Consider the following 18263-nt stretch of genomic DNA (forward strand, 5'->3'; position numbering starts at 1 on the left):
TTCGTGGTTGTATTTCTTTTTCATTGGTTCCCACGCTCTGCGCCTTATTTACACACCCCACCACCCCTCCCCAGGTAGGAACAGTCAGGGATTTATTTTAAGATGTCTGGAGCAGCAAAGCTGCTGGATTTTTGGTGGGAACCAATCCTTCGAACACTGCGTCCAGGTCTACCATAAACAAGGAAAACGCCCAATATTAATATTTTGTGTGTCACATAAATTAGTCACTGATACATCTAGTTCTGTGGCTTGAAGTAACCAGGAGGCACACAGCACTCTATAAAACTGCTTCACAATAAAATAACAAGCATTGTGAAAATGCAATAGGTCTCGCCTTTGATTAAGTTAAAGCCATTTGCTTTGCTAATGGTAATGTAGAGCAAAGCAAAATTACTTTGACTTAATAAAAGGAGAGACCTATTGCATTCTCAATGCTTTTGTTTTGTTTTGTCCTTTTTTTCTGTCACTGCCAGCCGCGGTGCCTCCCGCGACCTCTAGGTGGCGCTGCCACTGCTCCTTACTCTTCGCCTGCAAGGCCACGCTTCACGAGCCCCACTCACGTATCCATTCCTTTCCAGCAGCAGTAAATCTTCTCACTGGCCATGCAAGGGGCCTCTCAGTGCTGGTGCAGACTCGTTCATTTCAGCACCTTTTCAATGGGGAGAACAGCAGCTGGCAGGAGGCTCACTTGGCGGGACGTCCTCCTTCACTCTGCAGCTCTGCTCGGTCTCCAATGATCCTAAGGGTGGCAGAAGCTGTTCTCTTCTCACGGAGCGTCATCCGCCCCACGGGGAGTGCAGGATTCTTGCCCAGGCGGTCCTTCGGGTGTGGGTATGACGGTAGTGAGAGGGCAGACGCTCTGCACTCCTTTGGAAATATACACGGTTCTCACCGCAGCCATTGGGAGACAATCTTTACTTCCTCAGGCAAAAGGGAGGGCGCCCATCTCCAGCTCCTGCACATGTTTCTGCCCTCTACCCTGCTGGGTGACACTACGTGCAGGGCTGCAGGTACAGGGCTCAGGCGTATCACACCATTGCAGGAAGGCTTTCCTCCTTCCCCTCTCACTGGCCCTGACAGCAGTAGGCAGGGTCGCTTGTGGGCACTTGAGCAAGTCGCAGTCCCTACAGGCATCAACTCTTCCTTACTTTAAGGGTCCTGAGGTGCGTGTATTTATCTGCACCGTCCATCTTGGTGCTGTTCCCTCTCGCCTTGCTCACGGCCTCAGGCTGCCATCGCTGGAGCTCACCTCACACCCGATGACTGAACTTAAATGCTCAGGACCCCCTCTTCTTGCAACAGTGCTACTGCCCCCTTTCTCAACCCCCATTTTCGGAATATACTTACAATGAAAAATATTCTTCCTCGTTGTAATAAAGCCTAACGTCATGCCTCTTTAGTACAAATCCACATGGTTTATGACGTCATTGGTTTAATAAACTTCTCTCTATTTAATCCCCGAGCTTGGCAATCAAACGTGTACGGAGATTCACAACACCCTCGCACGGAACCGAGGTGACCTGGTCTAAGTCATTATGTAAGCAAAGGGAGCAGACAGGAAGTGGGTTTGGGAGTAGGAAGTGGGTGTGGCAGCAGAGTGGGTGGGAACCGTTCTTAGCAAGATCTTGCATTCAAGACGTAGTAGACCGTTCAAAGCAGGGCCAGAATCATTTTACATTTTGAAAAAATGCCCCACATTAAGGTGGCGATAAAGTCAGGCTAGTGAGGATATGCATTTAAAAATCTGAACAAGGGTGCTCTTCATGTTATCTACGGCCATAAAAGGAGTATTTTGTTTGCAGTTTTTTTTATATACCACGAACTCGACCCCAATGTATTGGATCGCTTTACGTGACTACCAGTCACATTCCTCAACGTCACATTCATTTTTAGTAGGCACGGAGAGGTTAACTGATTTGCCCAGAATCACATGAAGTGCTCGCCTTTACTTGGGACGTCATCCTACCGAAGCTTACAGTGTTAATTTAATGTGTTCTAAGTACACGCGTCTAATTAAATCTGTCTGTCTCGCGCTCGGCGGGGTGGCTTCTCTTATTTGATAAGCTTCCAGTTTTTCCTCCTGTCATTCACGTGCCCTCCTTGCAGCAAAAGTAGTGTATCCTCTGGTAAAAGCATTTTAAATTAAATTACCCGACTGCTGTACCCGTAATGCCCGTTTGCATTCTACAGATCTCTACGGCTGGGACCTAAGTCCCCAAGCACAGGCAGTGAAGTACTGTGGAATGTTTCTAATATGAAAAGCAAGCCGCTGCAAGCCGCACGAACAACACAGCAGCGAGCGCGCGAGCCAGCGGACGGCTGCGACAGGAGCCCTGGCTGTCTACTAAAGGACATACGTCACGTGGGCTGCGTCCCTGGAAGCATAACATCGTGGGAGAGGCGAGGGAGCTAAACAATGCATTAGTCAGTAGTGTATTTATTAAGAACACATTTATGGCTGGCTCTTCCATGCCTTTGTTTGATGTGTGGGTCCTGTCAGTGACTGCGAGTCAGAGCTGAGGAACATTTCTGGGCCTGGGTGTACAGAGGGATTCTAGGTGTGCAAGCACGCTGCTGCAGTCTGGAGCGATCAGTTTTACCTCATTCCCTTTTGTTGTGGGCGCTATATGTTTTTGGAGCTCTGCAGGGCAGCTAGAAATGTAAATAGTGATTTTGGCTCGGACCTGAAAAGCTGGGGGAGTAAGCAGGGCTGGGATGGAAACCAAAACCAGACCTTGCAAAAATGTTACCAAACGAGCCCCACATTATAGGTGGTCGTGACTAGAATGTGGCTCCAGGGGCTTTAATGGTTGGGCCATAACAGCTCACGGAGTTCTTATAAAACATTTTTTTTAAAAAACCTCCGAGCCCAAGGAAACGCCAAAGCAGCAGTATGGCTAGTCCGGCCGGCAAAGAAGCCACTGGTAAATGCAGCAGCATGTTCGGCACATGATCGTGTTTATGGCTTGTTTTTGTAGGCTGCCTCTTCGGAGTGTTTATCTTATTATCTTGTTAGTGGGATTTCTTCATATTCAAGTTCACCATAGCATTTTGGCACTACACAGGCCGTCATACTTTTTTTAAAATCCACTTTGAGAGAAACCATGATTTCAGGATTGCCATGGTCTGGTTCCTCTGGTCTGGGGTGGACTGATTCCAGAGAATGGTCACCTGCATCGAGGCGCCACCTTACAAGTTCTTTTTGATCCATGGCTACTTTCAGAGGACTTGCTGCAGGACAAGTCAAGTTTGTGGTGGGTTTATGCTGAATACATTCTTGCCAGTAATGCTGGGTGACACACTTAATTTCAACCCTGAAAACGGCCTGGCTGTAACAATGAAGCAAGTGGATTGGCATTTGGGTAACCGAAGATAGAGACCATTTGTGTAGGCTAATTTGCAAGGGTTCCAACAAACTTTCTGCTGTAACTTGAAAGAGCAAACAAGAGAATTTTTTAAAGTGCTTGTTCATTGCATCAGCAAGATTGGTCTGTTTTATCAGTCTGAGGCACAAAAGTCAATTCAGTATCTAAGATGTCTTACTGGTACTAGCAGTTTAGACAATGCAATGATCCTTGAGCAGCCTACGCCACAACAAGCCATATGAATATAAATATGCCCTGCAACAAGAAGGCTGAAGAACAAGTTATTTACCCTTGGTAACGCCTTATCTGGTAGAGACCATCTAACCACAGATTCCTTACCTTACAATTATCCCCAGGCGTCAGACTGGATCCAGACATTTTTTCTTGAGCAGTACCCCTGTGCGCCATAGGTGGTGGCGTCCGGCTCCACGTGGTGTTGTTCGGGCCATAAGTGACATACGCGGTGCCCATATAGGCCCACCCCAGCGCGCTGATGTCAGTTAGTTTTTGGAACTTTCCACATCAGAATCGCGGAGCCATAAAGTACACTGACCACTGGTGTGTAAAACTAGGGCCCTGAACCGGGAAATCCCTGTCCCTAGCAACCCATTTGGAGAGCGGGGAGGATGTGTGGGTCTCTAAGGAATCTACGGCCAGATATAGTCTCTGCCAGATAAGGTGTCACCGAAGGTAAGTAACTTGTTCATCTGATAGAGACCTCTAGCCGCAGATTCCTTACCTTAGAATAGATACTCAAGTGATACCTCCCTGGAGATGGGTCTGCACACCAATGTCACCTGAAGAAGTCCTGCAGGACCAAATAAGCAAAGTGCCCAGCCTACAAATCTGACTGTCCAGGTAGTAGTGTTTGATAAATGTGTGCAGGGAAGCCCACGTTGCAGCATAGCAGCTGTCCAGGACCAGTACACTGCGTGCTAATGCAGTGGTTGCTGCTTTAGCTCTGGTGGAATGAACACGCAAACCCTCGGAGGATTGCTTTTTAGCCAGCGCATACCAGATTTTGAAACAGAGCACGATCCCATCATGACATGGTCCTCTTCTGTACAGCGCATCCTTTCTTTGTTCCACAAAGATGTGGTCGTTCACCCAGAACGCTTGTGTGCAATCAAGGTAGAACCACAATGCTCTTTTTGGGTCCAGACAGTAAAGTTGCTCCTTTTCTTTAGAGGGATGAGACAGAACGTAAAAAGAAGGCAAAGTGATGGATTGGCCTACGTGAGAAGGAGTGATCACTTTCGTAAGATAGGAAGCTCTCGTATGAAGCACCAGTTTGTTTGGGTAGGTGTTAAGATAAGGAGGCTTGGATGACCAGGCCTGAAGCTCACTGACCCTCTGGGCAGATGTTATTGCCACTAGAAAGGCCATCTTGATGGTAAGGAGCCCCAGTGGACAGTTGTGCAGAGGCTCAAAGGAGGCACACATAAGGAAAGTGAGGATGAGATTAAGGTTTCACTGGGGCATAAACATAATAAAGGGAGAAGGTGGAAACAAATAATGTGAAGCTTTCAGAAACCTATTTACAATTAAGGGTGGGCGCAGTGCTCCGATCCGCCCGTGGAGTGTGCGCAGTACTGCCCGCTTCGCAAAGTAGGCGTAGCAGGGGCAGACTACGCACATCCTGCGGCGGAGCAGAGTTGCCCGCTTCCCTCCCGCCCTCATTCTACAATTACTTATAAACATTACATAAAGAAAATTACTTACCTGAGCTGCCGCGTCCTCGGGCTCCATCTTGCTGCTTCCTGGATAGCTTCTTCCTCATGCATGCGCGGGCGCCCGCGCATGCACATTCGTGAGGAAGAAGCTATCCAGGAAGCAGCAAGATGGAGCCCCGGGACACGGCAGCTCAGGTAAGTCATTTTCTTTATGTATTGTTTATAAGCAATTGTAAAATGAGGGCGGGATGGAGGCGGGTGGCGCGTAGTGGGGCTACGCGAAGTGTGCGGGTGGGCGTAGATTTGCCCCCACTCTGTAATGCTTCACGTACGCCCACTACGCCCAGGGCTGTTTACAATAGGGAATTTGAAGAGGAATGGCTAATCGGGCAACCACAGAAACGCTGAAATGCCGGAGAGACAGCCCTTCAGAGTGCCCAGATCAGAGTCCTGCTGAACAAGGGAAAGGATGAACAGGAGAACCTGAGAAAGCGAGGCAGAAAGGGAATCAATTTGTCTTTCTGTACACCATGCCACAAATTCTGTCCAACAGCAGGTGTAAACGGTTTTAGTGGAGGGCTGCCTATCTGCCAAGATAACATCACAGACTTCGAAAGGAGGGTCGAAAGCTGTCAACTATTGCCACTCAATATCCACACGAGAAGGCGGAGTGGGCAGGTTCGGGTGAAGAACTCGCTGCTGCTGCTGCAACAGAAGATCCTCCTGTAGGGGCAGCATGATCGGGGGACCGATGGCCCTACTAAACTGCTCGGGATACCAGACTCTCCCTACCCAATCTGGAGCAATAAGGATGACTTGGGCCCAAAACTGTGGGCAGGAGTGGTATGGACGTAAAGGCATACAGGAGGCCTGAGCTCCATTCGAGATGAAGTGTCTCTGAGTGAGAGTTGCCTTGGAAACTCCAGTGCACAAAACTGCTGACATTTCATGCTCTCATCAGTGGTGAAAAGATCTAACCAAGGCTCTCCCCACAGCTGAAAGAAACCTTGTACCACCTCCAGATGGAAACCCAATTTGTGATCAATGAGGCCTCTTTGGCTGAGTTTGCCCGCTCTGACGTTCAGATAACCCGCCAGATGCTGAAGCACCAAAAATATTCCCTGCTACTCCAGCCATGTCTAGAGATGCAAGGCCTCATGACAAAAGGTTTGTTTCAGTACCATATGGCAGTGGTGCTTTCTGTGAACACTTGCACCAGCCTTCCATGGATGGAGAGTAGTAAGGCTTTCAATGTCAATCGGATCGCTCGAGCTCCAACAGGTTGATCTGGAGTCTGCTGAAGACCAGAGTCCTCTGATCTGCACCTCTCTCCAGATGGCTGCCCCATCCCAGGAGTGACGCATCTGTCACTACTGTGAGATCTGGTTGGAGAAGGGAGAGGGGTCTGCCACTGACCCAATCGCAGTTTGTTAACCACCACAGCAGATGTTACACAGTTCCCTCCGAGATCTGGACCATGTCAGAGAGGTTACCCTGATGCTGCACACACTGGAACTTCAGGTCCTGTTGTACAGAACACATATGCCAGCGGCATGGGTCACCAGCAGGATGCAGGAGGCCCCAAGGCCCGGCAGCCTCAGAGTCTGTCTCATCGAAATCCAGGATAGAGGCTGAAACATCGGTATCATAGCCTGAATATCCTGGACTTTCCATTCAGGAGGGTAGGCCGGAAACTGCACAGTGTCCAGAACAGCTCCAAAGAAAGGGGGTATGCGAGAGGGAGTCAGGTGTGACTTCGGCACGATGATAGTGGACTACAGCGAATGCAGGAGGTCAGCCGTAGTCTGGAGGTGGAAGACAACAGCCTGGGGCAAGCTGGCCTTCAATAGCCAGTTGTCGAGATAGTAGAAGACTGGCACCCCTGATCTCCGCAGCTGCAGCCACCACCACCATCACCTTGGTGAACACCCGAGGGGCGCTGGTGAGGCCAAAAGGGAGCCCAGTAACCTGAAAGCGCTTGTGGCCCACCATGAACTGCAGGTGGCTCATGTGGGCAGACAGGATAGGAATGTGGAAATTTGCATCCTGCAGGTCCAATGCTACCATTCAGTCTCCCGGGTCCAGGACAAACAGGACATGAGCAAGAGTGAGCATCTTGAATTCCTCCTTCTTTAGGAAGAAATCAAGATAGCACAGGTCGAGGAAAGCACGAAGGCCACCGTCCTTCTTGGGCACCAGAAAGTAGCAAGAATAGCAACCATTACCTACTTCTGGCATTGTTACATAACAATGGGGTATACCCAGTTGGACCTGGGCTGATAATAGTACGTACAAAGACTGGTCCAACTGAACAGAGAAAATCTCAGAAAAGGAACCACAAAAAAAACAACCAACACCCCGCAATAATTGAATTGGACACTGAACAGATTTACTTGTTATTCAAGGCGATTTATACAATGCAATAATGGTAAATTCACAATTTCAATGGTTCCTCCATAGTGAAAGGTGAATAAAGTGCTCAAGGTAGTGCTCATGATAAGGTGAAGATGTAATAGTAGGAATAAAATTTGCAATATTTACAATATGTACATTTGATGAAAGAGACCTGTCTAACAAAGTTTCAAGAGACTATCTAGACAGTCCAAGTAATGCGATGCCATGAATGCATAATAAATGATCTGCTTTTGGACTCGGTATGAGTTAAATGTAAATTAGCCCTGCTGTCCTTAGTGCGCTCCAGCACTAAATCCGCATTTTCTCCAAAGAGACAGAAGCCTTCGAAGGGCATGTTCATGAGTGATGACTGGACATCCCCAGAAAAGCCAGTAGTCGTCAACCAGATGTGGTGTTGCAGGGTCACTGTCGATGAAACTGCTCTGCCTAGTGAGTCAGCGGTGTCTAGTCAACATCTATTGGTGAACGGTATCCACAGAGCATCGGTATTGATGGCCGTTCACCAAACTTATCAAAAGTTGTGTTTTTCTGAAGCAATTTGCTGCTTTGGGATGTTTCTCCAACGGTGGGAGGGCTATTATTTTCTTCTGTCTCTCACTGCCAGGTTTTTCCTCTTTAAATAGGACAGACAGTGTAATGTCCTTCCTCCGATGGCCCCTACTCCGCCTGTCAGTAAATGAGGCAGGATATCTTAGTACCCTGTCTCTATTTCGGGTCCTATGCCCTTGACAAAACATGTTCTACCTTGCTTACAGGAAAAAAAGACAATTCACTGTCCACTTTAAATAGGTCGGACAGTGTAATGTCCTTACTCTGACAGCCCCAACTCTGTCTTAAGGTCTGCCTATCACTAAATTAATTGGCGAGACAGAGTACCTTATCTTACAAAGCTAAATCAGGCCCTTTGGGCCTGCTCAATACATGTTCAACCTAATGCAAAGTAACATCACAAGTTGTTTTTAAAACTTTCTTTTGAAAGGCCAAATCACACAGAATTAAATAAAAAACTTAGTGAAATGTGTTGTGAAACGACTTTTGGCATCAAATTAAACCTCTCCAAAACCAAGATTTTCCTATTAGCCCTTTAAGATGCTAAACTTAACACAGCATTCTTTGATGGTTTTACAAGTTACTGACAAAAAAAAAAAACTTGAAGAAACACGTACCAACTTCCATTTTCATTGAAGCCGTTTCCGCAAACTATTCATCTAGAAAAGCATTCATCGGGTTGACAATAACAACCTGGGGAATTTCCTTCTTGGCAAAAACTGCTAAAAGTAGTTTGTTTTTCTTAACTGTTTTTCACACCCCACCTAATGCATTCTGTTGCTTATACAAAGGGTTGAGGACGTTGCTCTCTTACCACCATTCATCCACACCACCTTTACAGCCTTGCCCTCTTCCAGGCTCACTCCCTCTCATACATCCACTCCTCGCAATTCTTTTTTCCCTTTTTTTTTGACAACCGGATTGCCCTTTCCACTTCATACTACTTCCTTTTGTTTTTTCCCCTGCAACAAATTGCAAATCTGATTACAGAAACATGCCATGCTCCAAATTAGAGGAGATTAGGTTATGCTTATTTATATAGCAGATCTAGCTGCTCATTCAAAATATCAGCCTGTCAGTCCTCAACACCTAAAAATCACAAAGTGATGAATATCCTAGCCAGCACAATCTTGTGAAAGAAGGGAGCTCGGCTGAGTCCAGTAAAAGGAGTTTCTCCTAGAGCATTCTATACATTGACCATTTTGTGATGGAAGGAGTTGAAACAAAATGGTGAATGGGAAAGCTGGTTGGCTAGACCGGCAAGATTGTGGACGCCGGGGGTGCACACTCACCCACTAACAGCCCTGTGGTGACTTAGGGCACTTTAATAGCTTGCAAGCCACGTTTTAATTATTTCAAAGTACATTTTCACCAACTACAAAGGGGAAGGTGGGAGACAGAAAGGATAAGTTCTGTATACTTATCATAATAAATAAATTCCTACAGATAGTCAGGCAATAAGTCATAACATGGAGTCCTACTCCAGCCACAAATACTTGGAGTAGAATGGTAAACTTAATCAATTGATATGCCTAAAGCCAGCAGTTTAACAGATTCACCTGTGGGGAATACAATTATCGGAGCGCTCCAGAGAAGTAGTCATGGCATAAGGCATGTGAGCTCTGGTATATCTGTTGAGAAAACCCAAAAAATCAAATGCTTGTAATATTCTCATGCTCTTGGCCACTAGCCACTCAATTGTTTTTGCTCACTCTGCCACTACAGATAAAGGACATCCATGTGCAGACTGGCACTGGTTCTGCCCCCAAAGGGAAACGTCCAGCAAGAACTGTTAGGCCCTGTCCCTTCTGAATGGGAACACAAGCAACCCCTATCAGTATCTTTGATCCAACTTTAATTCTAATATAAAGGTTACTGAGCTTAATGGGAACAATCTGTCTGATTCCCTATCAATGCATTACTCCATGGGGGATGTGGCCTTTGACATATCTTTCAAGGACTATCTGTACTGCTCCCTGCTGAATGAACACAAAGACAATGTGTCTAACTGACTCTTTGCTTTGCCTTGCCTGGTGATAGACCCCTCACTCATAAGGATGTAGAACACCTTTTAACAGTTTCGTACCAGTGGACCCGTGTGAACTGCACAGGACTCATTGGAGTAAGGCAGATGAGGAGAGGAGCATGAACTTAGATACTGCTTTTCTATGCATGTTGTACAAAACAAGATCCAAACAATCTTTGTCCACAGGGGCAGCCTGACAGGGGACCGCACTTAAGAGTACCTTATCTTTCGTTTAACACACAGATCCCGTGATCGAGAAACTTCAAGATGTTTGGTATTAAGCAGACACATGGATCATACTTTTCCTCACTCTTTCTCCTAACAGCTTTTTGGTTTTTTCCAAGCAGTCATGATGCCAACTTTTGAACAAATAAAACAGCGAAGTGGCAGACTTTCACTAACGGAGTAATGAAGGAATTGAGGTTACAGGCCAAAGGACCAGAATGATCAGGCCATTACCAAATATTGAAACGCAAGTGAGATTATAAAGCAACTGCTGTCTAAAGATGAGTTGGAAAATAACTGGGACTCTCTCAGGAACATGTTCTAGTTACTCTTGCTAAATAAGATGAGTCCTCAATGGAGTCTGAAACATACTATGGAATACATTTAAAAGAGCTTCACAGTAAAACATCTGATCAGGACGTCAACAATGTATATTCCATTGAGCTGGGTAATGGAGCATGGGTGCAAACTTCCCAGGCTCCAAAAACACTAACAGATTATTAATATTATGAATGGAAAACTGATTACAGCTTTATCATTACGACCATAAGCCCAAAACGTATGTATGCAATGACGCAAATATGGAACATGTAAATGGAGTAATAATAAACGAAAACTGCCAGACAACAATGAGACAGGCTACTGAGAGGAACTGCACAGAGAGGGTGGGAGGAATACATACGCAGCTCAGCAGGGCCCGCGTCCGCCTTCATTGCATCCTTTTGTCTCGAGAGCAGCTCCCTTTCATCCTGAACCTGCTGCCGCTCCTCCTCCAGCTCCTGCAATCTGTTACCTGTACTCTGTAGCTCTTGCTCAAGGCGGTGAATTAAATCGGTTTTTTCTTGCATTTGCTTTTCAAGAGAAACACGATCATCTGAGTATCCGTCCAGGAGGCCTGTACCAAAAAAATGGGCACTTGCGATCAATTCCTCTAATTGTACTGCAGATATTTGAATTAAACACTTCTACAAACCAGATGCTCTAATTACAAAACCTGGCATAGGTTTAAAAGTAATTAAATTATCCTCATCTTCAATAATATAGCCCATGGACTCAGGGGCGTAGCTACCGTTGATGCAGCAGGTGCAGGCTCCAGCGTCCTGAGGGGATTTCAGAGATGTTTTCTGAGTGTTTCAAAAACCTTTACAAGTCAGTGCTAATTTGTGTTTATTCAGCTGCATAAATGCCAAAACAGACAAAAACAGTTTTTTTCAGTGTTTGTAAAACATGTTTTCTGTGGTGATAATTATAAAGAAGATGTTTAATTTAAAGTGTCAGTGTTGCAGGGTATGCAGTCTCTTTCCATTTGCAGCGTATCCACTGGACTTGTGTCTTAAGCATAGAAAGTCTGTGTATTGCACTCTGAACGACATCTAACCATACTCTCTCACATCTCATTACCTCCCATACTATACTCTCTCACATCTCATTACCTCTTACACTATGTCAGGGCTCTGTCTAGTTTACAAGACAGTTAGATTGAGAGTCCTATATTCAAATGTGTTAATAAACAAATGCTTGGAAACACTTCAGGGCCATTCACCTATTTGTTACTGAATATGATAACATTATAGTGGTGGTCTGTCCTGCCAACAGCATAATACATAGTGAAACCTTTAAAATTCTGAATTACACCAATTTAATTTTTAGCCCTGAATTCTATGGCACCGGAAACGTCATTCTGTAAGTATGCTTGGATCCCCTTTTCTGCACTCTTTGCATGACTACATTAAGGTGGGGCTGCTGTTGTGTGGACAATCATAGCTGCCAAGTGTCCCCATGGCAAATATCTCAATCTAAGTCAGTCCAGACCTTCTAATAGACATCACATTGTGTTCTAGGACTTGAAAATGTGTGTTTAAGATTGTAACCATGGGCTCAAAAATCCAAGCAGTAAAGTGCGGTTGGGTAAAAATCCAGGATTTGGTGAAGGTATCACACTAAACAATGGACACCTTGCAGCTATGAATTTTGTTGGTATGGGGAACGTTTTGTCATGTTTTCGCAACTATATCACGTGCCTTGTGACAGCGCTCTCCACAGTACCTGTCACTACACTGTGCACTGAATGCTTAAAGCCTGGGGTGTTTGGCAGGTGATCTGCTAACCGTACTAAATTTGTATAAAAGGGGCAGACGTATCAATAGGTTTTACCCATCTTGTACAGGAAATGAAGTTCTCCCACCCACTGAGATGAAGTTACTGCAGTCAACAAAACTGCATTCAAGGCAAGAAGCTGAACCAGGTGGGCAGAATCCTAGTGACACGATTAACACTTGTGGTAATATCCTTCATCCATTATGAGCAGAATTGCTTTATGCTTCATCAAGGGACAAGCCACTGACTTCAGGTGGTCATGGCGGCGGAATCAGACTAAGTTAGGGCGGTGGCAGTGGTCCTAGTGGAGTTTGAAAAAGCATTTGATCCCATCCACCTGCCCTATATGCTCCATATCCTGGAATGCATTAACTTTGGGCCCCTCTAACCGCACTATATCCGCCCTTCTACCACACCCCATGGGAGTGATTGAATGGGACCCTGTTCTCCTAGGAGGGGTTAACAGAGACTACTAGGATTCCACTGATTTGCTGGCATAAATCATTGAGGCACATTTCAACCTATCCTGGAACTCATGTGCACTATTTTTTCAGCATGTCATGGGATATCTATCTGCTATTTATATTCCTGGAAATAGCCATTGATGAGTTGCTGATTCTATACAAAGGGCAGCTGCTGTTCAGACAGTACATACTGAGCAAAACAGCTTCGTATGGTATCATGTTGTACATGCTATGTGACAGGTCTACTGGCTATGTATACAGCTTGAGAGTGTATACAGGGAAGGAGTTTGCTCTACATCCTGTAGATTGCCTTCTATGCTAGGAATCACAGCAAAGACTGTATGGGAGCTTGTCCAACCACTCCTTAAATTATATAACCTTTATGTGGACAACTTCTATATGGGAGTAGAGATGTTCAGTAAGCTGTAGAAAGCTGGCATTGCTGCAAGCAGTATAGCTCAATGTAACTGAAAAGACACATGCAGGAGCTTGTTTGTAAGAATCTCCAACAACCCCCTTAGCAGTGTTGTATTCCAAGGAACTGCTCATAGTCAAATTCTCTGATAGTAGGAATGTGTATGTCCTCATTACAATCCATGATGAGAGCACTTCCCACGTCACAGTTTGTGGGCAGTTGGCTGAAGTTTACAAGCCCCCCAGCATGTTTGATTACAACAAGTACAAGGGAGGAGTGGATAAGAATGACCTGGTTTTTCAGCCTTATAGCACGAGTCGTAAAACTCGCACTTGGTATAAGAAGCTGTTTACTCACTAGATCCAGATGGTAAAATATAATGCTTATGTTGTTTATCATCCGACCACAACGGAAAGACTGTTGTCTTTTCTTGACATTCTAACGTCCTTGAAAGTCTTACTCTTACAGAAGCTGCAGCAGGCACTTCATCTGCTGTTGAGGACGTGGCAAGGCTGCAGGATTGGCACTTTTCTGACTGCATTCCTGCAACAGCTAGAAAGAATTGAACAAGTCATCATTGCAGAGTCTGCTCTAAGCAAGGAAAGAGGTACAAAAGGGGGTGGTGATGGACGGAGCATCAGAACCAATCAAACACTCACACCCAGTCAACAGATCTGGGTTTGATCCATCACCGTTCTATAGCCCACTCTGCCACCCCAGTTCAGACATGGCCATATGCAAATCAGTCTGACCCTGTGCCTCATGGGAACAGTCCAGCCCGAACTGCCAAGCCATGCCTTCCCTGGACCGGAAACAAGCTTCCTAGGAGAGGTTTCTGGCATTTCAGCCGTCTTCAGCCAGGCTTGCTTGAATCCAGTGGCAAAGTGAGCAAGGGACTCACGTCTGAGCATACCCTACCAACTTATGGTGAACAAAGCGGTACAAAAGGGGGTGGTGATGGACGGAGCATCAGAACCAATCAAACATTCACACCCAGTCAACAGATCTGGGTTTGATCCATCACCGTTCTTTAGCCCACTCTGCCACCCCAGTTCAGACATGGCCATATGAAAATCAGTCTGACCCTGTGCCTCATGGGAACAGTCCAGCCCGAACTGCCAAGCCATGCCTTCCCTGGACCGAAACAAGCTTCCTAGGAAGGGTTTCTGGCATTTCAGCCGTCTTCAGCCCCTTTTGTACCGCTTTGTTCGCCATAAGTTGGCAGGGATTCAACCAAACCTGGCTGAAGACGGCTGAAATGCCAGAAACCGGTCCTAGGAAGCTTGTTTCTGGTCCAGGGAAGGCATGGCTTGGCAGTTCGGGCTGGACTGTTCCCATGAGGCACAGGGTCAGACTGATTTGCATATGGCCATGTCTGAACTGGGGTGGCAGAGTGGGCTAAAGAACGGTGATGGATCAAACCCAGATATGTTGACTGGGTGTGAGTGTTTGATTGGTTCTGATGCTCCGTCCATCACCACCCCCATTTGTACCGCTAAGCAAGGAAAGAAGCAGGACACTCATCGTTACTGCTCAAAGTGCTCATCTCAGACAGTTCTATGTTTTCCAGCCTACTTTACGTTGTATACAAAAGTACTGGCAAACTGACTGAGGTGGAGCTGCCCTAACAAATACCTTTCAATGGCTGTGCATGGATACATACCTTTCGTGTGTGTGAGGAGGAGCCCATCGAGCGGTACGCGCCAGTCAGGCAAGGGTTAATTTACCCGAACTCGTCTTCCCCGCAGGAACGCCCACTGAAGGAAGCGGTCCAATGGGAAGAGTCCTGGGGACTTAGAAGGACGGACCCGGCAGCGAAGGGGGAGTCTCCGGAAGACGCCGAAGAAGAAGAAGACGGCGAACAACGGACCAACGGAGACCCGCCGGAGAATCAGGAGACGAGGACATCGGGAACAGGAGCATCTCAGGACCGTGACGGCGTCGGCCCCAGCCTGGAGGGAGAAGACGAAGCGGCAGTAGAATCGGAGCAGTGGCCGGAGGACTGGTGGACGCCTCCGGAGGACGCCTGCATGCCGCCGTAACTCTGGAGAGTTACGGCTTCAGCGGTACGTGTAAGGGGACTGGGAGGAAAGGAGGGGCGGGGAGGGAGTTGCTGCCCTTCTTGTATGCCTTGTCAATCGTTACCGAATAGAGAGGGGCACGAATAGACCACATCAACGAGCACTTCCCTGACTCCACTCTGTAAAGCACTTGAGACCGGGGGACATAGCCTAGCAAACGGTGCAGCCTAGAAAGCACTCGCCACCTGAAGCAAGGGGCGAGCGTATGATTCTGGTACTTTTCTGTTCCATATACCTATTCTTACGGCCTACACTGAATAGACGGGCATTTCACCATAGCCTGAGCACTGGGTGTGTCAACCCCTTTTTTCCTTTTACTTTACCCTTGGTGGTGGTAATCATTCTTACCCCCTCGACAGTCATACTTACCGCCTGTTGTCTCTTCTCTTTCCATGGTACCCGGGGAGCGACACCAATAACCTGGAGAGGACCCCATTGACAGACGAGACGGCGGCATCAATCACGAACCACCTACCACGAAGCCCACCTGTGTTTACTTATTTATTTTCCATCCTATATCTCTAATAAATACGCCATCATAGATCCACGCATAAGACCTCCTCGATTCTTTTTCCGCCCATCCCTCTCACAGTGCGCCACTACTGCACTAAGCAAGCAGCCCCACAAAACTGTTTACTCTACTTTCGGAAATCAGAGTTGCTTATGGCCAGCTTAACACCTTCATTAGCTGTCAGAATGTGGTAGGTATTCTGTTTGCTGCATGGCAAGTGCACTACAGTCACTACACTGCACATAAGGCTAGACGGAACACAGATCATGTTGTCACAGAGTACCATGTATGGCAAAAGGTAAAGTATTTAGTAGTGTTTGTAATGCTATTTGGGAAACTTAGTCAGTCTTCCCATGCATGCTTATCTTAGTTTCCAAAGTACAGATGGTCCGTCAGTTTGAGGAATGTGGGCCTCGGAAGGCATTCTTGGACACCCTCAACTTACATCCACAAATTGGAAGGAGCAGAATTAGCACAGCGAGTGTGCTATAGGCACACGAAAGACACAAGTTCTTGAGCTTCAGGTAGCCAGCACTAGAAGGCGTTAGCAAAGGTTCACTTGGCAGGTATACAGAATTAGTCAAGACTTTAAAGGAGACAGAGACATGAAAGGCTTAGGCTAGGTATGCTTTCACAGGGATATTGCATAGGAAGAAAGCAGAGTTCACCAAGAGACTCAAGACCATTGGACCGGCACTCACCACGATACTCATTTAGTCCCTCACTCAAATAAGCAGATGACTTTAAACCATACAGAATGCAGAAGCCAGACTCCCTCTCAGCCTCCTACCACGTACACACCCTGCACCTCAAAAAGCTTCACTGGCTCCACAGCCACAGCTTTTTTTAAACTCCTAAAACACACATTCAAAGCCTTACACAACACTGACCCGCATACCTCAAAACTGCCTCAGATTTCAGAAACGTTCTAGACACCTTTGCCCAGCTGGACACTTGCACACATTCCATGCATATGTAGCACGAGAATAGGCAGCAGTAATGACTTCTACTTTGCTCCGAAAGGCTGGAATTGGCCTGCTCCTACACATCTGCCCCAGGCTCTAAAATTGTTGCATTCAGCACAAAGCTGATGTCTTGGCTCTTCAACTACGTGTGTCCATGGAAGAGCCCTGAATGCTCCTACATTGCGGTAAGATATAGTGCACTTTACAAATACACATAACATGACAGCGAACTCTGCACCCAACGCTACATGCAAGGGTCATACTTTTGTCCTCCTTGTTTAACCCCGGTCAGAATATAGGAGGTGTTCAGTTCGCCATATAACAAGTGCATTACAGTCACAGCACTGCACATAATGGTGGTGGGAGATATATGCCACGTTCACTGACTACCCTGGCTAAAACGAACGCCCTTCGTAGTTTAGTACATGCTCTTTAGGGAAATTAAGCCTGTCTTCACCAGCATGTTTGCCTTAGTTTCAAAGGGAGATATTTTCACTCAGTTTGAGGAATTCCCCCTAACTGCATAAAATAAGTTTCCATCGTAGAAGTCTAAGGAAATTGTCTGATTTTAGGCAAAGTTTGAGGTTTGCAGGGCATAGTGGGTAGGACATCTTTGTGGGATCAATGCAAGGCACACAACCCTGGAATCTCTTCAGTATATATTTTTCACAAATGCGTATGGTAGGTAGAGTTTCATGGGAGGTGGCTGAGCACAGCCCCAAATACTGCAGCTACCTCAATCACTGATCTTGTCTTCCTCATAGAAATCTGCAGGAAATGTATGTGTTTAATCAAAGTTTGAGGTTTGCAAAGGCTTCTGGGTACAATTACCTGGCATGAGTCACGGAAGTTATATACCCCTAGGCTCCCCTGGTTATCTAGCTTAAAAAAAATTGCAGGTTTTCTAGCTTTTCTAAGTTGCCGGCTGAGCTAGGGCTGAAAATCCATAGCCATCCACGTTGCAAAAAAAGTGTCAGTTTTCAGTGCAAATATCTTATGTGTTTATGTTGCATTTTTGGCCCTTTCTTGTTGCGGGTCACCAGTCCTAGCCATACAAGTGAGGCAGCAATTTTATCTGGAGACTTGGAAATGCTGGGTGGGAGGAAATTTGTGACTGCACAGATTCTAGAAGTCTTCCTCGCCAAAATGTGAGAAAAATGTGTTCTTAGTCAAATTTTTATGCATGTAAGGCTTCTGGGTTATCAACCCCGGAGAGAGCGATGCAAGTCACCCTTTCCTGGGTTCCCTTAAATGGTCTAGTTATAAAAAATTTGCTAGTTTGTCAGCTACCCACACTGCAATAAAAGGCTCAGTTTTGAATGGAAAAATGTGATGTGTCCATGTTGCATTTTGGGCCCTTTCCTGTCACGGGCACAAGGCCTACCCACACAAGTGAGGTAGAATTTTATCGAGATACATGCGAGAACACAGAATAAAGTAATATTTGTTGTTACCAATTGATTTCTCTGCATCTTTT

The 18263-nt window shown here is 46.2% G+C and overlaps 1 protein-coding gene across 5 annotated transcripts in view; it reads right to left on the bottom strand.

Moving 5' to 3' along the window:
• The window catches only part of AKAP9 (A-kinase anchoring protein 9), a 1384828-nt gene that overhangs the window by 515071 nt on the left and 851494 nt on the right, over nucleotides 1-18263 (bottom strand). For all 5 annotated transcript variants that reach the window (XM_085631105.1, XM_085631108.1, XM_085631107.1 and 2 more), the window contains one exon: nucleotides 10936-11148. In XM_085631105.1, the coding sequence (XP_085487231.1) occupies nucleotides 10936-11148 (213 nt within the window). The remainder of the gene's footprint in view (nucleotides 1-10935; nucleotides 11149-18263) is intronic.

This window comes from Triturus cristatus, chromosome 10, assembly GCF_964204655.1.
Source record: "Triturus cristatus chromosome 10, aTriCri1.1, whole genome shotgun sequence".
NCBI classification, from domain to species: domain Eukaryota; kingdom Metazoa; phylum Chordata; class Amphibia; order Caudata; family Salamandridae; genus Triturus; species Triturus cristatus.